This window comes from Adelges cooleyi, unplaced genomic scaffold (assembly GCF_023614345.1).
Source record: "Adelges cooleyi isolate 19-005CV unplaced genomic scaffold, UGA_ACOO_1.1 ACOO_flye_CR_arks_rails_tigmint_CR_PRNA_574, whole genome shotgun sequence".
In the NCBI taxonomy this organism is placed as follows: Eukaryota; Metazoa; Arthropoda; class Insecta; order Hemiptera; family Adelgidae; genus Adelges; species Adelges cooleyi.
In genome coordinates, this window is record NW_026096268.1 from 9,177,229 (window position 1) to 9,202,135 (window position 24,907).

At 31.1% G+C, this 24,907-nt stretch overlaps 5 protein-coding genes across 8 annotated transcripts; 2 read left to right on the forward strand and 3 right to left on the reverse strand.

Moving 5' to 3' along the window:
• Positions 1–435: 435 nt before the first annotated feature.
• LOC126842771 (uncharacterized) lies at positions 436–3,312 on the reverse strand. The gene is made up of 4 exons (XM_050579911.1): positions 3,153–3,312; positions 2,836–2,937; positions 1,173–2,221; positions 436–1,106 (listed from the first exon to the last, which is right to left on the reverse strand). The coding sequence occupies exons 1-4, from the start codon at positions 3,301–3,303 to the stop codon at positions 534–536; spliced, it is 1,875 nt and encodes a 624-aa protein (XP_050435868.1). The 5' UTR covers positions 3,304–3,312; the 3' UTR covers positions 436–533.
• Positions 3,313–3,592: 280 nt separating this feature from the next.
• Positions 3,593–11,641, reverse strand: LOC126842767 (uncharacterized). The gene is made up of 10 exons (XM_050579904.1): positions 11,447–11,641; positions 11,135–11,272; positions 10,072–10,154; positions 9,900–9,998; positions 9,678–9,782; positions 9,335–9,382; positions 8,669–8,719; positions 8,509–8,592; positions 8,362–8,445; positions 3,593–8,289 (listed from the first exon to the last, which is right to left on the reverse strand). Exons 2-10 carry the CDS (start codon positions 11,269–11,271, stop codon positions 4,184–4,186), a joined length of 4,797 nt encoding a protein of 1,598 aa, XP_050435861.1. The 5' UTR covers position 11,272; positions 11,447–11,641; the 3' UTR covers positions 3,593–4,183.
• A 1,098-nt stretch (positions 11,642–12,739) lies between these two features.
• Positions 12,740–15,958, forward strand: LOC126842962 (deubiquitinase MYSM1-like). 2 transcript variants are annotated; one of them, XR_007686384.1, is made up of 7 exons: positions 12,740–13,083; positions 13,175–13,235; positions 14,208–14,606; positions 14,680–14,836; positions 14,908–15,029; positions 15,168–15,366; positions 15,759–15,958. XR_007686384.1 is itself a non-coding variant. In XM_050580217.1 (6 exons), the coding sequence occupies exons 1-6, from the start codon at positions 12,995–12,997 to the stop codon at positions 15,261–15,263; spliced, it is 924 nt and encodes a 307-aa protein (XP_050436174.1). In that variant the 5' UTR covers positions 12,740–12,994; the 3' UTR covers positions 15,264–15,958. The 2 variants fall into 2 exon arrangements, 1 of the variants encoding a protein (XP_050436174.1); XM_050580217.1 differs by having other exon boundaries at positions 15,168–15,958.
• Positions 15,959–17,167: 1,209 nt separating this feature from the next.
• Positions 17,168–19,072, forward strand: LOC126842986 (FAS-associated factor 2). 2 transcript variants are annotated; one of them, XM_050580259.1, is made up of 2 exons: positions 17,168–17,371; positions 17,478–19,072. In XM_050580259.1, the coding sequence occupies exon 2, from the start codon at positions 17,479–17,481 to the stop codon at positions 18,799–18,801; it is 1,323 nt and encodes a 440-aa protein (XP_050436216.1). In that variant the 5' UTR covers positions 17,168–17,371; position 17,478; the 3' UTR covers positions 18,802–19,072. The 2 variants fall into 2 exon arrangements, with proteins under 2 accessions (XP_050436216.1, XP_050436215.1); XM_050580258.1 differs by having other exon boundaries at positions 17,169–17,371; positions 17,462–19,070.
• A 750-nt stretch (positions 19,073–19,822) lies between these two features.
• On the reverse strand, positions 19,823–24,856 carry LOC126842906 (rasGEF domain-containing serine/threonine-protein kinase X-like). 2 transcript variants are annotated; one of them, XM_050580124.1, is made up of 10 exons: positions 24,548–24,856; positions 23,127–23,439; positions 22,910–22,958; positions 22,698–22,844; positions 22,427–22,509; positions 22,102–22,360; positions 21,814–22,030; positions 20,956–21,564; positions 20,599–20,789; positions 19,823–20,327 (listed from the first exon to the last, which is right to left on the reverse strand). In XM_050580124.1, the coding sequence occupies exons 2-10, from the start codon at positions 23,423–23,425 to the stop codon at positions 20,115–20,117; spliced, it is 2,067 nt and encodes a 688-aa protein (XP_050436081.1). In that variant the 5' UTR covers positions 23,426–23,439; positions 24,548–24,856; the 3' UTR covers positions 19,823–20,114. The 2 variants fall into 2 exon arrangements, with proteins under 2 accessions (XP_050436081.1, XP_050436082.1); XM_050580125.1 differs by lacking the exon at positions 19,823–20,327 and having other exon boundaries at positions 20,750–20,871.
• Between the last annotated feature and the right edge of the window lie 51 nt (positions 24,857–24,907).

The following is a 24,907-nucleotide window of genomic DNA, read 5'->3' on the forward strand; positions in this document are numbered from 1 at the left end:
ATGAACTAAGAAAAACTTAATATAATGAAATGTAAAATATATTACAACACATACATAAAACAACTATATATAATTTGACACTTATAAATTTGATTTTCAAAGATAAACAAAGTGCAAGTACTTTTTTTTTTTAATGCCAACAATAATTTTGTTTAAAGAACTATTAATTTAATTATTTTACAAAATTTAATTATAACAAAAAAATGAATAGCATTAAATTAAATCATAGAAATCTATAAACAAAATTTTTAATTATAACAAAAATAAATTATGTAGTTAATTATTTGCTTTTTTTATACAAATTAACTTATTGCACATATTTAAATTATTTCACTGAAATCGATTAAAATATTTAAAATAATAAAACATTTGTTTAACATAATTAGGTCAAATATAATAAATAAAGTATAATTTATTATTATTTATTATATTGGGAATGGCCTCTTGGTATTTCTTGGCAGAATTTGAGAGGTTGCCAAAAACCAGATCGCCAACTTTTAAAAATTTTGTTTTTGATTTGACAACTTCTGGCGTTAACAATCCGACAGGTTGAAATCAATGCTTTTCGTCATTGATTTGACCAATACTTTACAAGGGATTTTGCTTTTTACATTTACTTCTGGTTTTCTTAAGCTCGTAGGTTTGGAAAATGGTGTGTTTTCTTTTCCAGAACTGAAATTACATTTTGGTTTTTCACTGCTTTTAAACATATTTTTAATTTTGAACAGCTTTGAAGTAGGTGTTTTGGGTTCTTCAACTTTCATTTTTTTTTCAACGTTTTTGTATTCTTGAACAGGCTCTATTTTTCTCTTGTTATCTTCAGTCACGTTATCTGATTCAATACTATAAAAAGATTCGGACATACTACTTTTCTTCAGCGAATCCATTATCAATGACATGTCGTCTACTTTTATACCGGCCAACATTTCTGAATCGTGCGATACAACAGATTCCTTTTCCTTAATGTTTATGACTGTTTCTTTATTATCATTTAAGCTGCTGTTCGCTAATTTACTTTCTGACAATGTAGAAGAAGGTTCCATCAATTGTTCGATAATACTGAAATCGACAATATCTGGTTTTGAAACTTGTTGTGATTCGCTTAGCTGAAAATCTGGAAAGGTTAGATTTATACATTTGGGCTGTTTAAAATCAATAGATTCTTGTACAACCTCGTTTTCACCAAATTCAACACTCTGTTCAATCATTGAGCTTGTAAACGATTTCATTTCTTCGCTTTCGGCCAAGGGAGAAAGTTTTAAATTCTCAATTTGTTCTATGGTTTTGTCCAATGTACTTGAAGACGCATCCAACTTGGTATTTTCACTTTTTTTTTTTATTGTCAATTCCAATGTATTCAATTTGTCCGTTAGTACATTGGGGGAACTCACTTCTTCCAATACAATCATTTTACAATCGTTGCTGAAACTCTCTCTGTCGAAAGAATTAATTGTTTCTATTTGAAGATTGTGTGTTTTACATACCTTTATATTGTCTACTTTGTTTTCAAGTCGTATCTCAGACTTTTCCTGGACTTTGGGTATTGGGTTTGGATTGTTTTCATTGAGCACAAAATGACCGAGTGAATGAGTAGATTTTTCTTTTACTATTGAGGAATATTCTACAACGTTAATGTCTTCCAAAGAACAATTTTCCATTAACACTGTTAAATCCGTACTTAAAATATTATTTATCGGAGATACATTTAGTACCGACATACTTTCTACTATTTCTTTGACTAAATCTGGAACACTTTGTTGCCAATTGGGTTCATTAACTAGACTATACCACATACTACCCGCGGAATGATTGTCTTCGTTTAATGATATTTCCATAACATTGCTGCTATTTAACGCTTGACCACTTTTAGTCGAATTGGAATCGTCAAAACATTCTTCGTTGACCGTTTGGGACGTCATCACGCTTTCGTTTGTGGTTCGCTGGTGATTTCCGATATTGGGTGAATCCTCGACGTTGGAACATTTCATGAGTTCTGGTTTACTCCATTTTCTTTTGTTGTACGTTTCATCCGTAAGCATAGAAATAACACTTATGTCTGTTTCAGAGAAATTCAAATCCTTTTCTGACGACCAGTAACTGATATTGTCAATTAAATTTGTGGATATGTTAGTTTTAACATCTTTGGGCAAGAAAAAATTGTCGATTTTCAAGCTCTGTTCACTCGATACAGATAACCTGGCATGGAGACAGCATTTGTCACCTTAAAACATCAACCGGTCATTAAACAAAGTATTTTTTAATTTCAACTCTTAATATTTTTTTATTTAATAAAAGGTATTCAATTAATTATAAGTAATATATTTTTATTTACAATAACAGCTCAGTTGAAACCAAAAATTAAAAAAATGGTAAATTTAAATAAAATATTATGTGTAATTATAATTACATATTAAATATATATTTTAAAACAGTTGCTTAAAAATAAAAATATAATAATGTATTTTAATTCTAATTTTTTTCGAAACAGCAAATGAAAGTTAATTTTAATTAAAAAAATTATTTGATACGCTAAAGAAAAATTTATTTCAGATAACTATCATTATTTCCTAATAATTATTTGTTATTTAACTAAAAAATGTTCAGGTTTTAGCAAACCTGAATTTAGCACCAGATTTAAAATTATTGTTATTATAATAACGTCTAACTGGAAGCTTAATTTGATAACTATTTTTATTGACATAATAAACACGGCATTTGATACTAACTTGATTTTATTCAACCTATTTTAATTTTACCCAACTTAAAATTGTTTTATATCAAGCACACATATATTTATAGATTAACATATAGTTAAATTTTACAAAATAAAATTACCTAAAAATGTAAATGCTTTGAAGTGTTTAGCCCAAAATTCAGTATCCAGGACTTCCTGTGAAACTGGAATATCGCCTGTGGTACTCGGAGATAAAAATTCATCTGCAAGTAATAATTATATAAGTAACGTTATAGTATATATATATATATATTTATATACATATATTATTTTAATTCCTTTTTGGAAAACATCTTCCAACATTACAAAAATATCATTTATTTGTTTTTGGAATCGATTGAGAACAATTTTCATTGCCTAAAATATAAGGACATTTTGAGTTATCAGCTAACAATTTGGTTTTTAATCAAATACTCACTTATAAAAGTTTGTTTAGAAATTGTTGTTTTTTTGGCGTTTATTTTGTCTTCATCAAAGGAATCGTCTTGAAAATATGATTGTCTAAAATAGATTAAAACTTTTTTAGACAGTTTAATTTTTATAAATATATACATATAAAAAAGAACCATTCTATGAGTCGCAAGAGGGACGACTATCAACCGTTGAAGTCGGCACACCCATTTGTAAATATGTATAATATCATTAAATAAGTTTGCAGAAAAAATTGATTACAAAATCAAAATTTAATGAGAAAATCTATTTAAAAAAAACAAAACAAGTTAGACAGAAAGAAATTAGGTACTCGTTGAAAGAGGAACGTTGAATAGTAGGAAAGTGTGATAAAATGTTTGACTAGGTACCCATTTAAAAAATAACCAAACTTAATATACTTAAATATAAAATATATTTCAACACACATACATGGAAAATCATTTGAACACTATATAATATAATATATCTAAATTAATAATTTGATTTTTAAAAATTAAACAAGATAAAAGACAATTATTTTATTTTAATAAGACTAGGCGTCAACTATTCAAAATGTACATTACAAATTATTTTCATACAACAGACAGACAGTTGATGGTGCACGTTTTAATTTTTTAATAACATTTCTATGTAATTTTATTTGGTGGAAATCATAAACATATGGTTACTAATAAGGTGTTTTTATTAAAAAATTTAAGTTCTAAAATTTAAAAAAAATGTCTGTTTAAAATTTTCTTTTACATTCTACATTATTCATACTCTGTAGTTACAATTTTACGATTAATAAAAAAATATAAAGTAAAAACAAGTACAACTAAATCTAAATTTTAGACATGATTTTCAGCATTGATTACACACACACACACAATATACTTGGGATCAATTTTTTTTTTTAAACAAATAAACTTTTTGCACAAATTTATAAAAAAAAACTCACTGAAATCTATAAAACCAATTTAAAATTTTAAAACATAGTCAAGGTCAAGTCTAATGTTGTAAATAAAATAAACTATATTATTACTTATTAAATTTGGAAGGTATTTTACTCTCTTGGGGTTTCTTGGTAGAATTAGAGAGATCGACCAAAACCGGACCACCTGCAAGTTTTGGTATGCCCGTCTTGGGTTTGACAAATTCCGTGTTCAACAATCCCGACACGTTGAAATCAATATTTTTCATTGTTGATTTATCCGCCACTTTACAAGGGATTTTGCTTTTTACATTTACTTCTGGTTTTCTTAAACTCATAGTAGGTTTTAGAAATTGGCTATTGTCGTGACTTTTACTCGTACTCAGCGTCAGATCGTGTTTACCGTCTACGAAGCACGGTTCGTTTTCTTTTCGAGAGCTGAAATTACATTTTGGCTTTTCACTGCTTCTAAACATATTTCTAATTTTGAACAGCATTGACATGGGCGTTTTAGGTTCTTCGACTTCAACTTTCATTTTTTTCTCAACGCTGTTGTATTCTTGAGCAGGCTCCATTTTTCTCTTGTTGTCTTCGGGCACGCTGTCTAATTCAATACTGTGAAAAGATTCGCATGTACTACTTTTCTCCGGAGATTCCATTATGAATGACATTTCTTCCATCTGTACATCGGACAACATTTCTGTGTTGTGCGTTACGATAGGTTCATTTTCATTTATGTGTATGACTGTTTCGTTATTGTCATCTGAGCTGCTGTCAGCCAATTTGCTTTCTGACATTGTAGAAGTCTCAGAATTACAAGCCACAGTCGATCCTTGCTCGTGGTTAACAGACACTACAGACATTTGAATGAGGTCGGACACAGGTACATTTCCGTCGTTTGACAAAGGTTCCATCAATTGTGAATGTTGCTCGATTATGCTGAAATCGACAATAGCTGGCTTTGAAACTTGTTGCGATTCGCTTAGTTGGAAATCTGGAAAGGTTAGATTTATGCATTTGGGCTGTTTAAAATCAATAGATTCTTTTACAACCTCGTTTTCACCAAATTCAACACTCTGTTCAATCATTGAGCTTGTAAACGATTTCATTTCTTCGCTTTCGGCCAAGGGAGAAAGTTCTAAATTCTCAATTTGTTCTATGGTTTCGTCCAATATACTCGAAGACTCGTCTAACTTGTTAGTTTCACATTTTTTTTCCACTGACAATTCATCTGCTTCATTACATACAACAGTAGAAACTTGGCTAACATGCATTGCCGATGAACTAATTTTGATAGACTCATTAAACAAATTCAAATTAGAAACATCGGAATTGTTAGTACTACTTGTTGAATTCAAGGCTATTGAAATATCTTCCAAGTCTGTGGTATTATTTAAAGTGACATTCTCCAAATTCCACAAATGTTTACTGCTGCAATCGGCTACGCTGAAGTCGATTAAAGCATCTTTTTTAATAAAGTTTTCAGCAATAAAAGTCGTTTGGCATTTTTTAGTTGTAGGCGTTTGATCTACAATGCTAAAATCAAATAACTTTTGTTTGTTTATTTGACTTGCAGTCATCGGAGTCTGTTGTTTCAAAATGGTAAAGTCCAAAAGTTTCTGATTTTTAGGGCTGCCATTTCTAATATCTTGTGTTTGGTCCATAATTTCAACGCAATTTGAGTTGCTTTCAGACGTTGCCTCTAATAGTTGAATACCACCATTGGATATTAAATTTGTTTGTTCATTGGGAAAACTCACTTCTTCCAACATAACAATTTTACAATCATTGGTTACACTATCTCGGTCATAGGAATTATTCGTATCTTTCTTAAGATCATGTTCACAACAATCCACAGACTCCATTATGTCGTCTACTTTGTTTACAGGTAAATTACTAGTTTGTTCAACACAATTTGAGAAGCTTTCAGACATTGCCTCTAATGGTTGTATATTATCATTGGAAATTAAATTTGTTTGTACACTAGGGTAACTTACTTCTTCTAACATAACAATTTTAAAATCGTTGGTTACATTCTCTGGGCCGTAGGAAGAGTTTGTTTCTATCTCGAGATTGTGTTTTTTACAATCCACAGACTCAATTATTTCAACTACTTCTTTGTCAACTTGTATTTCCGACTTTTCTTGGACTTCAGCAATTGGGTTTGGATTGCTTTCATCGAGCACAGATTGACACTCCATTGTCTCATCTACTTTGTTGTCAACTTGTACTACCGACTTTTCCTGGACTTCAGTTATTGGGTTTGGATTGCTTTTATCGAGCACAGATTGACACTCCATTGTCTCATCTACTTTGTTGTCAACTTGTACTACCGACTTTTCCTGGACTTCAGTTATTGAGTTTGGATTGCTTTCATTGAGCACAGATTTACCAACCGAATGAGAAATAGATTTTTCTTCTAGTATTGAAGAATCTTCAACAACTTTAGTTAGTTCATAAAGTTTGTCAGATTCATTTAAACGAATATTATCTGCAACAATCAAAACTGAATTATCAGGAACTGTTTCGCTTTCAACGATGATCATTTCTAATTGTTCGTTGTTGATCAAAGTTTGCTCATTTATTTTTGTGATTTCGCGGTGTACGCTCTTGTCGATTGTATTTTCCTCGTTTACTTCGGAGTGGGATTCATCAACAATTTTAGAGTTAATAATTACATTTCCATCCTTCGACAGATTTAATAAATCTGAACTCGAAGACGCCATCATATCGGTAGTTTCTAAATTGGGGTTTTCAATACTCACATTCTGGTTTGATACATTCCAAGTGTCTTCCAAAGTACGATTTTCCATTATTACCGATAATTCGGAACTCGAAATATTGTTTGTCAAAGATGAATTTTGAGCCGAAGTACTTTCTAATATTTCCTTGACTAAATCTGAAATGCTTGTTTGCTGTTCGGTTTCTTCAATTACTTCAGCGGTTGACACTTTCTCGGTCACTATACTGTCTTCTTGAATTTCAGTTACCGTTACAACTGGTACAACTAAACTGGCATTTTTAGAAATTTCTGAAATATCGCCAACAAGAGTTATATTAGTAACCAAATTTTTCAATTCAACACTACGCTCTGCCGGACAGTCGGAGTTGTGACTTTGGTCACAGTTCTTTTGCTCCAAATAAGAATGACTTTCTTCCAAGTTATGCGGCTTCAAATTGGACTCGTTCATTTCACTCACTGTACCTTCATTATTAACAGATGTCGCGTTTAAGTTGGACACTACTCGTACTGACTTTTCAAAGTCTAAATTATGCTGCATTACGTGGTACGATTTGTCCAAAGTCACATTACAATATTTAGCTTTATCATTAGAAATAGTATAATCGAGCGTTTCTTCAGTGTAGGACATGTCTTCTAAAGTGATCGGCTCAATTCCCAAACAAGACATATTTGCTTCAGTGACCGCCCCAATCTTCATACTGTAATTGATTAGTTCAGGTGATATCCTTATAGCTTCATTTTCATCGATTGCAGATACAGATAAATTTGATGCTATAAAATGTCCCATCAGACTACTCATGTTACCCACGGAAGGATCATCTTCATTTAATGATACTTCCATAACGTTGCTACTGTTTAACAAACGACTAGTTTTAGTCCAACTGGATTCGTTGAAACTTTCTTCGTTGATAGTTTGGCTTGTTATAGCACTTTCGTTTGAAGTTTGCTCGGGACTTTCAATTTTGAAATCCTCGATGTTGGAACATTCCATGAGTTTACTGTGTTCTCTTTTCATGTCCATTTCATCCGAAAGCATGGAAATGTCACTTACATCTGCTATGTCAGAGATATTTAAATCCTTTTCTGACGCCATGTAACTGATATTGTCAATTAAAATTGTGGGTACATTAGTTTTAACATCTTTGGGCGTAGTAGTTTCTTCGATTCTATCCATATACGGTCCTAACGGTACAAATATTTTGGCACGTAGCGACGGCTTAGCGAGGCGCAAATCAAAAAGCCGTTGTTTTCCCGGAGTAATACTATATTCATCCGGTATAATACTGCAGGCCAAAGAATCATCGCTATCAATATTTCCTTCATCTGCACTTGAGATAATCGAGTCGTTGCAGTCGGGCTCGCTAATATTTACAAACTTACAAATGTTGGTTCCTGTCACATCGTCCATTTTTACACTACGTTCCACAACACTCGATACAGATGACCGTGCATAGGAAATGCTTTCATCGCCTAAAAACCATAACTGTACATTAAATAAATTACAAACAATTTTTAACAAAGGAGAGCACGGCAAATTCATACCAGAACACGATCCTTCATAATTAGCTGACGTATCTTCAATACTAGTTTGGTCAGTTAATTTTCCTTCGCAGAAGCTCAACATAGCTGTGTAAATAAAATAATTTTTTAAATATTAATAAATTAGTAGAAAGCACGGCAAATTCATACCAGAACACGATCCTTCATATTTAGTCGATGTATCTTCAACACTTGTTTGGTCAGGTACTTTTCCTTCGCAAAAGCTAAATATAGCTGTGTAAATAAAATAGTTATTATTGAATTGTAATAAATTAGACTTATTATTAGTTTTAACTTGGATGACACATACAAACATCACTATTGTCTTGCACAAATTTGGTTTCATCAAAGGTTGTTTGATCTGTAATCAATATAATATGACAAATGTTAAAATAAAATAGTAAGCATGGAGAAGTCAATGACTAGCCAATGACTCATCTAAAAAAAAAAAAAATTATTCTACAAGAAATATATTCGCTGTACAAAATTAAAAAATTAATGATATCCTAAAAAATATCACGCATTGAGAAGCATGGAGAAGTCAAAAAATATTGGGGACAGGGAAGTCGAAAGTTTTCAGGAATTTTTATAATGATGAAATCTTTTACATAAAAAAGTTGATGCCAAACTGCGTAGTAGATGGTTCAAATAAATAATAATATTTTTTACGATGAAATACCATGAAATAATTTCATTCAAATTGAACGACAAACTTCCAAAAATACGACTCTCAAAGTGTATATTTTCCGTTTTAATAATAGGCCCAAAAAACTCAAAACTGATGCGATGAATATATTTTCTTTAGTCAGTTTCGTCAAAATGTATAAAAAATATTCAATTATAAAAATATTGCATGAAATTATTTGGATCAAATTTATATTGATTCTTAGTTCAGTCGAACAATGGTACAAAAAAAAAAAAAATTGTACAATTATTGTTAACAAAAAAATATGCTGTACGACTAATTCAATTTTACCTTTACTACATGATTTGCTATAATCTTGCTCCATAGCCAATGACTCATCTAAAAAAAAAAAAAAATTATTCTACAAAAAATATATTCGCTGTACAAAATTTAAAAATTAATGATATCCTAAAAAATATCACGCATTTGTTTTTTGGAACGCTTAAATAATCGATAAAAAACAATTTTTATTTACAAGTTATTTTGCACAGTAAATAACAATTGTTATTAAACTCCGTTGTATTAACTTTATTGTTTTCATATAATAATTTGTTATTTAAATTTCAAAAAACTTATTTTCTCTTATTTTTTTTTATATCAAGCACGTAGATTTTAGTTTACAAAAAAACATTACCTAAAGAAGTAAATTCTTTGAGAAGGTATTTAGCTAAAACTCCAGTATCCAGGACTTCTTGCGAAAATGGAATATCGCCTACGGTACTCGGTGATGAAAATTCAGCTGCAAATAATAACAATTTAAGTTATGGCCCTATTCTATAATTATAACAACATGGTTAGAACAACCTAACCTCCTAACTCTAGTACATATATTATTGATTTTATTTTAATGACTTACAAATAAAAGTCTTGCTGTCTTCTGATATTTGTATAGTCTCGTCTTTAATATTGGCCATTGACTGATCACCCAAGTTAATTGATCTCTGTGATTCGTTACCTAAAATATAAGGAAGCTCCGAGTTATCAGCAAACACTTAGGTTTTTATTTTATACATTTTTAAATTACTCACTTATGATAGTTTGTTCTGAAATTGTTCTTTCTTTGACATTTTCTTTGTCTTCATCGGAGCAATCTTCTTGAAAATATGATTGGCTAAAATAAATGTTATAATTAACTTTTTATACTTCACAATGTACAGTAATAAAAAAATATTTTCAAACTTAAGGCATAAGTAAATTCATTGATTGTTTAAATTTATCAATACTATAATCTATATCTATAGTCTGATTTTATGTAATTGGTCATTAGATTGGTTAAAAAAAAAAACTTTTTTACTATTTTGTTTGCACCCTACCCCCCCCCATTTTTTACTCAACCCCTCCATGCCGCATTAGGGTTGAAGTTTAGCCAAAAAGGTTCCTGAAACTTCAAACCTTAAGAAGGCACGTGGAGGGGTTGAATAATCGAGCCCAAATTTTCACATAATTATTTAGATCCATGTCTATTTTGTATTATTTTTAAATAAAAAAAAAATCTTTTTGTCAATACACTGTCAACTGACAGTAATTGCAATTTTAAACAGCAATGCAACAAAGATAAATAAATAAAGGAATGAACAATTTTTTATACGAAAATATAATTTTTATCAGTTTTCAAAAATTCAATATTTTACAGGGGGAGATCAATTTAACGTAAGAAACTCATTTTCTTGGAATATTTGAACATTTTGATAATTTTTATGCCTATACTTTGAGGTCTTAAGTATTGTACTAGAATTTATATTTTAATAAATTAAATCATGACCCTGGGTTAACCCGGTACATAATACATTTTCATAAGGATATAGTTATGAGAAAATCTAAAAATAATTGAAACCTATTGCATATCATTCTTAATTATTCTATAATTAGTACCTATATAACATTTTAAAATTTACCAAATATATATAAATAGGTTTTCTGCTATACCTTTGCTTTGCGTAAAATAATACATACCATAACCTACCCACTTATTCTTGTCTACGACGTCATGATATATACAATGTGAAAATGAAAATCTGCACTACTCCTTAATTAAAACTACTAAGTATTCACTATTATGGGTATTGAATTATCAATGACATAATATCAAACCTTAATTTTACATCTGCCGGCAGTATGGTATGTCTCGGCATACGTTTTTGAAATGTTTTCTCTATATCCGTTACTGCTCCACAAAATATGACCGTCTCGTCGAGATCGTCATCTTGAATGCAACTCTTGTTACTCATCCTGTAAAATATAGTAATTAAATGGCGAGAAAAATTATCTCCCAAAACTAGATTAATGAATGAATAGAAAGTTGAAACATTGTTATATTTTAAAATGCATTCCTCATAAGTAAGAGCATTGATGAAAGAAAAAGCGTCACGATTCTTGTACATTTTAAACATTAATTATACACACCTGAACGTTATTTAAATATACTTGCTATGAAGAAAAAAAAAACACTAGACTTTAATTATAATTAAACGAATCGACTTGACATTTAATAAAAACAAAACACTACAGAAAAAACTGTTTACAATTGATAATTGTTACTTACGACGCGAACGCGAAACGACATTTTACATTATAAACGAATAACGTTTGTGTCTTGTGATTTGACAATTTTTCCGTTAAAAAAACGTTATGGCGCTGGGCGGCCGGGTCAAGTACTCATAGGTATGCCGGCAAGTCGAGTTATCAGTTTACCAACATGGCCGCTCACCGCCGTCGTCCCGTAAGCAACACTCGGCCGCCCGACGATGGTGGTGGCCATTTTGCGGTTGTCGCCGACGTACCTGTCGCGTTTCGGCCGCGCCGTCCACCAGCCGACCGTTATTCGGCGTTTACTGCGCATGCGCGACACCGCACAGTGATCTGAATTTCAAAAAACAAGATTTTTTATTTAATATGATTAAAATTCATTAAAAAAGTTCAAATGATATGTTTTTGGAGTCGTTGAATTCTAATTTAAAATCATCCACCTACTAAATAACGGGTTACGGGGGATTTTTTTTTCAAATTTGATAAAAGGTTAAGTTGCACTTCAAATGATACGTTTGTGGGTCGCCGAATTCAAATTCGACATTAGATTTACAATACAATATTTAGGCAATGATATATAGTTATTGCAGGTACACTATACAATAAAGTATTATAGTCCAGGACAATGATTATATTTTTATGGCTTTTCATACGTACAGAGCTTATTTTGTAATAAGAAAATCTTTTAAAGATTGGTTTATAAGCCTTTTTCAAATACAAAAAAGTGCTGTAATACGCATTTAGTATAGTATTACTCATTAAAAAAAAATTATATATAAATATATATTTGAAAAAGTTTGAACATTTGTTAACAAGTTTATACACTTGAAATAATGTCGGAGTAGTTTAATTATTAATATCCAAGTTAACATATTTTATAACAAATAAATTATAGAAATCCCGAAGTAATAATTAATGATAAAATATTATTATAAAAAAAACATACACTTTTAAGTAGTACATTATATTGCTAATTACTATTATTGTATATAGTAAAAAATTCAGTTTCCTAGGTCAAAGTTGAGAAATTGATTTTCGATCGCGTTTTTCGGATTTCAGACCACCGCGCGACTCGCCGCCATTGGCATGAAGTCAGTAATGCGACCGGCAGCCAGTCACGCTGCCGACATCGTCGCTACGTTCATGGCGTACCGCATACCCGAGGTTCACATGTCTGCTGCTAGCCTTTCCCCCGTGCTACGTTGAATACTTGAATAGTATCCACGTTGGCTCTGCAGCATGGCAATACATGGCACTTTGCGGCTGCCTTAAGACGTTGTCAGGATAGTTCTGTTCCCGTCTTCGCCGTTGCCCCGCTGTTGATCGCCGCCACGACCACGTTTGTCACTAAATAATAATTACACACTGTCGACGGCTGTGTTCTGCTCTCAACCGAAAGGCGGTCGCCGGCGTGGGCCAAAAGAAATGGACGATGAAATCATTGACGTGATCACCGAATGTAGTTTCGATTACTTAGAATCCCTGTACGAACCGTGGAACAAAACCGAAACGACGTAAGCAAATAAAAAAAAAAATCTATAAACCCGACTAGCGTACACACAGCCTTAGTGCAGGCGTAGTAATCCAACAACGATTGTCCAACAGGTACAACCGAATCAGCCCCCAATGGTTAATACAGCTTGCAGACGATTGGAATTCTGAGCATGTAAGTCTATATAAATAGAAAAAAAAACACCTACACAGTGGGGTCGGGGGAAGAAATCGGTCAATAATTGGGTGAAAGTGACACAATTGCTTTCGAATAAAGGATGCAAAACTGCGTAGATGGTAAAAAACTTGAGTCTTTTTGAGCAGAGACGTTTTTCATCAATTGATTGTGTATAATATCTGGTGATTCTTTCAACACCCTAAATACCTGTTTTCTCTTAAAATAATTGATATTATGTAGTTTTAGTTTTTGAAAATATTTTATAAAATAATTGATATTATGTAGTTTTAGTTTATGAAAATATTTTATTTTTATGCTATATTTCTATATTTTTTAGTATTTTTTAGGACTTTATCAACTTTTAAAACTTAATGGTAGTGTATATATTTAAAAACTTTTAAATTAAGAATACTATGCTGACATTTTTGCCTAGTCAATAACCAGTTTTGAAGTTAATTCAATTAAATATAATATATTTTACCATTTAAGTTTAAAAAGTTAATAGCTTTAGCAAATACTTAAAAAAGCTAAAAATTTGAATATTGTCTATTATTGTATTTTAATATAAATATATGTTTTCAAAAAGAGTCACCCTATATTGTAAAAAAAAAAACTACGCAGTATTATTATTATTTTCATAAAATAACAATCACTCTGTATACATGGCAATACTATCTCAAAAGGGTTAATCATCTGTAATAATTTGTTGTTATTGTTACCCATTAACGGTATAATGATAATATTTTTACAATACATATAGGCTGTTGATTGGTTCACACATTGGAACCTAGAAATGTATTACAATCGTGTAATTTCCCCTTTTATCTTTTTCCTTAATAAAAAAAAATGTTTGTCTACAGATTTTTCATAAACGTCCTAGCCCTGCTCTAGATCGACTAGATCTTGTCTAAAAAAAAAGCTCCTAACTTCTTTTTACCTAATGAAAACTTTGGCTATGTTCGGTTACAGAATGAATGCAAAGATGTGATCAGCGTAAAGCGAGAATCTAGGAAACTGAAGAAACGTTTGTCGGAAGACGCTTGTGATGAATCCAAGTACAGAGAAATTCTCAACAAATACAAAGAAAACGATGTGTTTGTGTTGCCAAACGGCGAAGAGCTGGTCAGGGTGCGAAAAGATTCAAACTCTGAATCGGAAATCGATATTATGGAAGGAGAATCTATGAATAATAATAATAATAGTACAGACTGGCGATCAATTAAGTCTAATGTTTACGGCAGTAGAGACATAGAGAGTTTACCAGCTCCGACTCGTGAAAAACACTTAGACAATAATATTATCACAGCAGACGAAAGGTGTTTTCATCCAAACATATTTGGAAAAAAAGATGACAAAAAATATTTAAAAGTGTGTATTTTTTTTCTTAATTAAAATGATAAATATTACAAAATACATATTTTATGAACAAACCTTGTTGTAGATAAGAAACACAATATTAGAACTGTGGAAAGTAAATAAACCGGATTACGTTTCAAAAACATTGGCAAAACAAAAACTAAAAAAATGCGGCACTGCCAAAGAAGTAGGCCAAGTGCATACGTATTTAGAACATAAAGGATATATCAATTTTGGTTGCGGTAAGTTTTGCTCGTTTTAAAACATTCTGTAACAATAATAACAAATTTAAATAATTTGAATAAAATTTCAGATGAATGTAAATACAATAAACATATTAAAAAGGAATCCAATGTGAGGAGAAATAGAGAACTAAAAACGAATTACAATCTTAAACCCATTATCGCCGGAAGATATAATAAATCCTATAAAAAAGTAAGGTTTTTTTTGTTTTATAAAAAATATTTGTCAAACTATATATTCCAATAGTTTTGTAATAAATAGTAAATTGTAATTTCAGTAAGTCTTGTGAGAATAATTCGACTTATATTTTATTAATATGAATAATTACAGATAAAGGAATTAGGCGGCTATACGATAAGTCACGAAAAAATCACAGCCCCCCAATGGGAACACAACTATTCGGTTTCAAAACAACGTCGCTGTTGATCACTTATTTGTTAAAGTAAAAGCACAAGGCTGTGAATTATTGTATTTACGCAACTACGCTAATATGTATTTGCAAATATGATTTAACGTAAATTATGTATAGGTAACTTTAACTCTTTCTTGTTTTTTTTTTTGTTAAGAACGTGATAATATTGTTAGTTACTTTCTAAACACAAACTTTTTATAAATGCAACTTAATATTGTAACAATGGCTTTTTACCTGACTTATTATTCAATGTTATATTATGATACGAGTGCAAGTTGGACGTGGAAATGACACAATATGACTAATACTTTTGAGGGTTGAGTTTGTGAGAGAGATATTGTGTTGTCGTTTTCATTGTCGATAAGTTGCCGTTAATGAGCTTAGATTCTTTTTGTAGACATCCGCTTGAGACATTACCAACTAAGAATATTGATTTACAAAAATTGTTCAACATTTTGAACATCTATTTATGTATTTAAATATTTTCAAACAAACATTGTTTGTTTCAGATCATAACCGGTATTTTAATGAACTAAGAGTCTAGCTGTAAAAATATTTGTTATGAGTTATTGTGTTAGGTAGATATTTTTTTATTTATATAATAAATTACATTATTTTAATGTTTTTGTATGAATCTAATAATTATACCCATTATAACATAATAACAAAATTGTGTCTTTAAATAAAAAGAAACTTTTCATAAATTTGATTGTAATTGTGTTAATTTTTTTTTTAACTTGTTTATTAAGATATAAAATAAGTTTTATAAAGAGAATTTGATAATCTGTAGTATCAGGAACTATTGTTAGTAAATACATCTTTAATAATGTTTTTAATATAATTTATAGCAATTAAAGTGAATTGATGTATTTATCACTCAAACTTGTGTAAAAAACGAAAAAATGTGTTATTTTTACATTTAATTAAACCTACCATTGATTTTATATGTTAAAAACTTACCATTTTAAACGAATAATGAAAATCTGACCTACAAGATCGAAATCAATCTCATAACCGCTAGTACCAACGCTTAATCAGGTTTATAAAACGGCTGCATTTTGTAAGAGATGATGCTCGAGGCTGCTTTAGAAAATATTAGTAAAAGTACTGTATTATATTATTACTGTAAAATAATTAAAATAATTGAGTAGTTTCCTAGTACACTTTTAGTTATCTGCAACGAAATTTAATTTCACTTAAAAAAATATAGAATAAATACTGGACCTCATCTGAGCCACGTTTACAGTTATTAATTGTGCTCGGCGTTAAGGATAAAAAACATTTCTAAAAAGGACAAAAACTGTAGTAACAAATTTACAGGTTTCTGTATTCTGAGTTTATTAATTGTTGTTATTAATGAAGGGGTAAGAAGGTAGTTTTACTCAGCAATTTAGAAAACAAATGAAACTGAAAAAGCTAAAACGTTTTTGAAAAGATTGCTTTTCATTAAAAATGTAACTGTATTTTTCAGTCATTATTACAATATTATGAATTCATATTTTTAATCAATGCCCTAACTGTTTGTTAAAAATGTTTTTTGTTAACAATTTAGTGTAAACCTCAGTATATTTAGGTATCATGAAATTTAAAAAGATCACCCAAAAGGTGTTTTAGTTGTTATGCTAGCACAGATGAATAGTGTCATTAATTCGGTTGTTTTAGTATTGAGATATATTTTTAAGAAAAATAATCATTAACGAAATGAAATCAGTTTGTGTCTTAATATAATACTATTAGAACACGTTTGCAATTAAATGATTTGTATAATACAAAATTATGGATACGATAAAAAACATCATTGTTTTGTTGCACAGTGTTTGCGCACGGTAGTTTTTTTTTTTAGTAAAATGGCAACACTTACAAAATTATCAACGTTGATTTTTGCTATCACCATTCACCAATAAAATGCGATTTGATTTGATTATTATTATTATTATACCTATTTTATAATTTATAATATTATTCCGTATTTAAACTCAAAATAAACTTTCTAAATTTCATTCGGCTTAACTAAATTACAAAAATTGTTTTCTAAAATTGTATACATTACACGTTTTGTATACAATACATTACTGTGGCTGGTGACTCATATTTTCTAAATCAATGACATTATAATATCCAGGTAATGATAGTCGATGATATATATTTTATATTTTTATTTGAAACACATATTGTAATTAACAATCATTATGTTTGTGCGGTATAATTAAAGGTGCACTACATTTTAGAATGGACAACGACGATTTCACTGCAGATTTATGTGCCGAGCAGTTAGGCAAGCTATTTCAGTTTCAAGATCTTACCGGTATTGAAAGTCTACCGACGTGCCGAGATGTGTTGCAAAGGCACAACTGGGATTTGGAATCTGCTGTTCAAGATCAATTAAATCTCAGAGAAGGTCGTCCGTCTGTGTTCGCTGGCACATCGGAAACGTCGTCTGGGCCTACAGTGTTGGTGGATCCGACCAGACAGCAAGTATTCAGTTCAGACCATACTGGATCTAGCAATTTCCTATCGTTTATTTTTGATCATATTATAAGAACGTTCTATAGTACTATTGTATCTGTTGTGCGGTTCACTTGGAGTCTAATATGGCCCGAACCCCGGGCACCGACAACCGATCCCGTTGCCGATGTAGGGAGGTTTATCGAAACGTTTGAATCGTTATATGGTAATGTTCATCCAGTGTTTTACAGAGGATCTTACAAACAGGCGTTGAACGATGCTAAACAAGAGCTGAGGTTCCTTGTTGTTTACTTGCATCAAAATGACCATACACATAGTTCCAATTTTTGTAATTCAGTTTTAACTAATAGTGATGTCATTTCGTTTTTGAACGAGAGTAATACACTTTTTTGGGCTTGTGAACGTGAAACTAATCAAGGAAGCCGCGTTGCTTCCGCTCTTTATGCCAGCTCCTCTCCTTATGTAGCAGTGATTGTATTGATTGAAAGTCGCATGATACTTGTTGCACGAATGGAAGGCCCAGTTACTGCTGAGGAGTTTGTTAGAAGATTGCGTACTGTATTTGAAACAAACGAAGCTTATCTAGTTGCCGCTCGTGCCGAGCGCATTGAACGCAGTTTTAATCAGTCATTACGGGAACAACAGGATAGGGCATATTTGGAATCGCTGCGTGCAGACGAACAGAAAGAGCAGTTAAAACGAGAAAAAGAAAATATTGAACGAGAAGAACAGTTGAAAAAAGAAAGAGAAGAAGAAGAAGTCAAAGCCCAAAAAGAAGAGCTGAAAAGAAAAAAAATTGATATGATGGCACAAATTCCACAAGAGCCACCCGCAGAAGATCTGGGCGCACTAACAATTGTATTTATAATGCCGGGAGGAACCAGAATAGAAAGGCGTTTTGCCGACGTATCGCCCCTTTCGGATATTTTTGATTTTGTATTTTGTCATCCAGGCTCACCTGATACTTTTGAAATAGCCACCAATTTTCCAAAACGAGTTCTCAGTGCTGAAGAAAGAGAAAAAACATTGAAACAGGCCGGCTTACAAAAAAGAGAAGTACTTTTTATCAACGATTTGGACTCTTAAGTTATTTAAAACATATTTTTAAATGTATAAAAAATTAATAATAATAATGTATAAACTTTATTGGTGTACATGACAACGGTGTTTTTAAAAATGAAAATAAATATTCCAATCTAATGAAAAGTCTATATTTGATAGATAAACATAGAACCTAATACCAGTTATTCATTTGTATTATTATATATCTATATATAAATGTTTATTTTTTTGTTTTTTTTAAATTCGTTATGCGAGAATTTGTTTTATTTTCTATTCTTGATCACGCGGTCATTTTATTTTCACTCTTACGGTACAAAAAATAAATTGTTTTAATATTTAATGAACTGTATGATACATAATAAATAGATTTGTTTTATTTACGAGTAAGTGTTCTCTTTATTTTTCCACAATACATTTTTAATTGCGTTCTGAAAATCACGCATTCTATCTGCAAAACATTACCACAAGCACGAAAATACATAAGTACAAAATATGTGCTAGGTTATGAATAATTCATCATCAGTAAACAGGCTTTTAAGGCCCAACGATACCATCATCATGAGATAATGGTTTCTATATGAATTCACTATGTATAAATAATATGTATGTTTAGTACATTTTTTTTTCTATTATTGGAAAAACTAATCAAATACCAGGTTCACGTTGATGTGTTGATTTTATCTATTATTTAATTGTATTCTTGAAGACATGTTATAATATCTCTGACCCCACTACATAAATTTCCCAATTGTTAACAGGTATTATTGTGCTAGACGAACTTGATCAGCGACTTGACAGAATAGTAAACACCGTAAAAAAACATACAATTACTAGGTTTTCAGATTGTCAACAAAACAGCGTGAAAAAATTACATTGTAAAAATTATCGTTTTTAGCTCTCAACCATACTCTTTAAACTCATTCTGACATTTACGATGGACAGTTTAATTGTCAATACACGTTGTATTTGTTTAATCATTTTTTTAATACAAAAAAAACAGTTACAATAAAAATAGTTTTATTTTGTTTTGAATTAACTAATTGCATAATAGTTCCCTCAATAAAAAAGAAAAATAAAGAACAAAAATTATAATACTCGTAACTTTTTTTTTATACATTTTCAACCCCCCCATATATCTATGTTAAAAAGAAAAGAAATATGGCAACTATTGTATTAAATATTATCATTATGGTTTTAATAAACATTATACTGTTTTGGCATTTTGTGGTACCTATGACTAGACAAAACGATTTTGGAAAAATTACCAACCGATGATAATAATAATAGTATTACAAAACAAAAATTATAATTGGTAAGTAGCACCCTGATTAGAAATTTCATTTCCTATCAAAAAGCTTTAACTTTGACTGAACGGCTCCTTCGCAAACTAGTATTCGTTTGCCGCAAATAGTCGGGCTTTGTACACTTGGCGCACGCCGTAAAACTCCAGACACGAGGCCTGAACGCTTTGGTCGTACAGACGAATGCGTCTCCTTCTGACTCTGCTTTTCTTCAAAATATTCGACAATTTTACTTATATGTCGAGTTCTCTGAAACAATAATAATACATTGATCATTATAGTAACACAAAAATTTTAGGTTTTATTCGACATACAAAATGTTTTGTAGACTTGCAACACTTTTGCTGCAAATATTATTCACTTAAAAATAATTGTATCAAAAGTGCTATTGGCCTAAAATCATAACTAAGAAGTGGTCGACTAGTCGTAGAGTCGTAGTGAAAAATCGTGCACGCGAGAATAGTATACACAATTTAGGTAAAATAATGCAAAATATTAAGATAGGATAGTTTTTCTATACCTGATGATTGTCCCAATCATTATACGTCGAGAGATCATCAGAACTATGATGTGTATTACTATGGTGGAAACAATATCCGCCAGGTCTGAGGTGGTGTTCATCACCAGTCGAGTCTAGGAACAAAGATGACGTAGCCGAACCAGATGACAATGTCACGGACGAAGCATTGGTCGCGTGTTGGCACTCGAGTCCTGCCAAAACGTAGTGCTCATTAGTATTGATCTCGCTTTCGCTTGCCGGCCACGCAACAAGAAAACAGACGAGCGCACATAACTGTCATTTTAAAATTGCGCAGTTATATAATAAAATTAACAATTCAAAAACGCTTTCACGCATGACATTTAAACTTGACAATACCTGGTAGACAAAAATCATCACAAACACTACTGTAGAACCCCGATTCGCACGAGCCTCTTCGTCTCAGGGTCGTTACGCCAGCGTTTACTGGCATCGTGAGGTTAGTCCAACACGACTCAACGTTGACCGTAGGAAATGTGTCAGTTGTACTCGCTAAATTGGCCAGAGACATCCATCGTCTTCCACTGGTTCTGGACGTACGAGGAGATGATGGTAATGAGTTTGATCGACATTTTTTTGACGATTTAGCGTGTTTTTCTTTGGGTGTAGACGATTTGGCCGTTAGTGTTCCGCTGCTCGAAACACTCAACGAGCCTCGTCTGTCTGGCTCACTGTAGCCAGGCGAAGGTAGTTCACAGCATGAAGAAAACAAATCCGAACCATTTGTCGACGCTAGTATCTTTCTGACACCTTGAAATTTGGCATCCAATTTATGAAAAGGATTTGATTTGGACGGGCAGGGTTTGTAATGGGGGTCTTTACGGCACATGCTTTCACCCACATAACGAAGAGGTTGTACAAAATGACATCGTGCTTTATCTGAGGGAGCTGTGTGTGCTGGAAATGCTAAAATGCCTTCGTCTTCGGATAACGATCTACTATGACACACTGAAAAAAAGAAAATGCAACTGAATCATAAACATATTAATTAATTTTACTTGCTTACATAAAGATTCATTATTTTAACCTTATTGTTACAAATAGGATAGTAAAAGAGTTGACAATAGCTCAAAAAAGGACTTTTCAATATTTCTTGGGAAATGTGAATGGATCGGAAGTTATGAAGTTGATCTCTAAGTAATTTGTAAGATGATATACGCCTAAAATAATGTAATACCAAACTATAGAATTAATTACATTTTTTGTGATTGTTTTCTTCGGGTACATCACCCTTTAACAGGAACTCTTCACTTCGTGCTTCCACCATAGTAGTTGAGCAAGGATTGGACCGAGTTGCAACGGCTGGACACCTACGCGATCCGGTTAAAGACGAGTTCATCGCGAGTGGATACGCCAGTGCCTCTTCCAATTGTTGGACAATATCTTTGAATGTCGGTCGTGATTTAGCATCCAACTGTAACATTATTTTTATTGTACAATTAAATGACATTTATATATAAAAAAAAAAAATTAAATAAAACTTACATGACAACACGAAAAGGCTAATTTTAGAAATATAGTAGGTGGTGGACAAGATGAACAAAGCTCGACAAAAGCTATGTAGTCTAAGCCAAAATTTTGCGTCCTTGGTAAAATATCAGGATCGGCTTTGACTCTGGCTATTATTTCACACAAAATAATTCCATAGCTGAATACATCACTGCTTTCATTATACACTTGACCTTTGACACATTCGGGAGACATCCACCAAGGCGAGCCGACTTGTTGTAACCTTTGACCTTTCCTGGAAATTCAATTTTTGATTAATATATGTCTTTATTGGTAATTTCATGAAAATTAATTAACATACTTGGGAATTTTTGCAGCCAAACCAAAATCGGCAACGACCGCAGTTAAACTTCCAGTCAATTCATTTTTCTTAATAAGAATATTCTGAAATTTGTGCAATAAAATAAATACTATTTTAAAGGTTATTAAAAAAAAAAAATAATAATAAATAAATAGTAATTTAAATTTTCGAATAGTTTAAAAATAAATAGCTTAATTAGTGTAATAAATAAATTGCCACATTAACTTACGATTTGGTTACATATTTTCGTAGTTAATACATATTAAATTACCTTTGACGTTAAATCACGGTGAAATATCTCTCTCGAATGGAGATATTGCATGCCTCTTGCAATATCAAGGCCTATTTTCATTCGAACTTTAAATGAAAGTTCCTTATCCGATTCTAATAATTGTTCTAAGCTTCCACCATTTATGTACTATTTAAAAAGAAAAATAATAATTAAAAAATTAAAATTTATTTTTAATTTTTAGTTATATTTACCTCTGTTAAAGCATGAAGTGTGCCTTTGTAAACACAAGCTCCTTCAAACCTATAAATAAAAAAATTGTACAACTATTATTTATCTAATAAAATTGTTATACTCGTTGAACAGATATTAATCATGTTTAAATGTCAACAAACAACGACAGATTTTGAACAGAAAAATTGAGTCAGTAAGGAATGATGTTTGAATCGTAAATTAACGTGATTCATTTACCCGAGTATATTGGGATGCGATAGCTTGTTCATTAGCTGGACTTCCTTGAGCATATTAAAACGGTTTGACTGCTTAATGTTCATTTTGAGGACCATGACTTTTCCGGTCGTTTGATGAGTAACGCGGTACACCTCAGAAAAGAAACCTTCGCCAATGCGTTCACTCGTAAAGTCATCTAAATTAGTTAAAGACCGTACAGCGTGTTTAAGCGCACAGCAAGAGTTTCCTTTGAGTTTACAGCCTTCTTTGCGCTGGAATTCTGTGTTCCTATCTTCCATAGTAGTCAAGTAGTTTGTCATAACATTGTACTAATCTGAAGAAATAAGATTATAAGATTATTAAGATTAATAAGTAGAAGATATTGGATTAACACAATACAATGATTTTACACACTCGAACAAGAATACTGTTTCAAATAAAATAATAATGTGTATTATTGATGGCAGCAAAGTGGTATTCATGGATACGATTATTAAAATATTGTAACTAAAATTTGTAAAAAACTTTTTTTTTTTTAATATCAATATCAAATCTAAGCTCAGCAAACCCCATTGGTTCTAAAGTTAATTGAAATTAAGTGGTTAATACTATTTTTAATACAAATAATAAACGAGTATGTTTATATATAATAATATGGTAAAAAATAATAACCATTAAACAACATTAAATAAAATACTTATTTAACATTTCTGAAACTATACCTACATAAAAATTCATTCATAGTATATTCTCTTAAATGATCAATAACCTTTTAGAAGCAAAGGATTTCTAATTGCACATTCAGAATTTCTTTTTAAATGAATTGACTTCAGCAAAATAATAGAGACCACATAACAAATAATATCTATTGAATAATAGAAAATATTATCCTTAGTCAAAGTTGAGAAAAACAAATTGGTTCTAAATAAATTTGAAACGTGGAATAATTCAGATGAAACTTTCAATTAACCAGAGAAACTAAATTGAATTTCCTATAACGTGAATTTAAATTACTAACTCGGCTGCTAGGCAATTTGTTTTTAGTCAAAATAATGTAAGTAACTAATTCTGAAAAATGAATAAAAGTCAACGATTCATTGCATTAAAAAGTAAACAAATTAATCATTGAAAAACACTATTCTTTGATAGTTAGTTGTAAACAAGAATGTCGTTTTATTGATGTCACAATCAGATTCTAGTAAATTAATATCCGACATCCGAAACGAATCAAGCCACGAGCCAACAATTTTGTTTGGTTGGAGAAAAACGTTAAAGGTTGATGCTGAAACAAAAAGATACGCTCGAAAGTTCCACTGTAAAACAAACCCAGACCAAAGTCGTAGTCCAAGTTGTGCTCATATAATATTAAATTATTACTATATGTGATATGCAACTATGAGTACTGCAGTTAATATGAGTAATTAAAAATGAAATTCACTTACTCGTCGATTCTGCCGCCATTCAAGTGATGATAGTATTCAATATAAAACGCCAACTAGGTAGGTACAGTGCAATTAACTAGTTAAGTCGATTAAAACAATAACTATTACCATGAATACATATAAACACTCGCCCAAAAATCGGGCCTAGAATAGTAATATTTACGTTTAAAGTCACACACGATAATTATCTATAGAATAATTAATATACATTAGAAGGAATGGTAGAAAAAAAATTGACGAACGAACACCGATCACCGTCAAAAACGAAAATCGAGTAGCAAAGAAAAATTCACTTAAAAACCAGATAACAAGCAATTATTAATTTTGATATTTTTACATTTATTATTATATTATATTAAT

What these genes read in the sequence shown, in the direction of transcription:
- LOC126842906 (XM_050580124.1), bottom strand. Translation starts at nt 23,425, where the DNA reads ATGACAAACTACTTGACTACTATGGAAGATAGGAACACAGAATTCCAG. An exon ending in TCGCATCCCAATATACTCGG is followed by an intron (nt 22,959 to 23,126) that starts GTAAATGAATCA and finishes TTTTATTTATAG; the next exon opens with GTTTGAAGGAGCTTGTGTTT. An exon ending in ACCGTGATTTAACGTCAAAG is followed by an intron (nt 22,510 to 22,697) that starts GTAATTTAATAT and finishes CACAAATTTCAG; the next exon opens with AATATTCTTATTAAGAAAAA.
- LOC126842986 (XM_050580259.1), top strand. Translation starts at nt 17,479, where the DNA reads ATGGACAACGACGATTTCACTGCAGATTTATGTGCCGAGCAGTTAGGC.
- LOC126842767 (XM_050579904.1), bottom strand. Translation starts at nt 11,271, where the DNA reads ATGAGTAACAAGAGTTGCATTCAAGATGACGATCTCGACGAGACGGTC. An exon ending in GCAAGACAATAGTGATGTTT is followed by an intron (nt 8,593 to 8,668) that starts GTATGTGTCATC and finishes TTATTTACACAG; the next exon opens with CTATATTTAGCTTTTGCGAA. An exon ending in TTATGAAGGATCGTGTTCTG is followed by an intron (nt 8,290 to 8,361) that starts GTATGAATTTGC and finishes TATGGTTTTTAG; the next exon opens with GCGATGAAAGCATTTCCTAT.
- LOC126842771 (XM_050579911.1), bottom strand. Translation starts at nt 3,303, where the DNA reads ATGGTTCTTTTTTATATGTATATATTTATAAAAATTAAACTGTCTAAA. An exon ending in TTCTAAACAAACTTTTATAA is followed by an intron (nt 2,938 to 3,152) that starts GTGAGTATTTGA and finishes TATTACTTGCAG; the next exon opens with ATGAATTTTTATCTCCGAGT. An exon ending in TTGAATTTGGTGAAAACGAG is followed by an intron (nt 1,107 to 1,172) that starts GTTGTACAAGAA and finishes CCAGATTTTCAG; the next exon opens with CTAAGCGAATCACAACAAGT.
- LOC126842962 (XM_050580217.1), top strand. Translation starts at nt 12,995, where the DNA reads ATGGACGATGAAATCATTGACGTGATCACCGAATGTAGTTTCGATTAC. An exon ending in ATGACAAAAAATATTTAAAA is followed by an intron (nt 14,607 to 14,679) that starts GTGTGTATTTTT and finishes ACCTTGTTGTAG; the next exon opens with ATAAGAAACACAATATTAGA. An exon ending in ATAATAAATCCTATAAAAAA is followed by an intron (nt 15,030 to 15,167) that starts GTAAGGTTTTTT and finishes GAATAATTACAG; the next exon opens with ATAAAGGAATTAGGCGGCTA.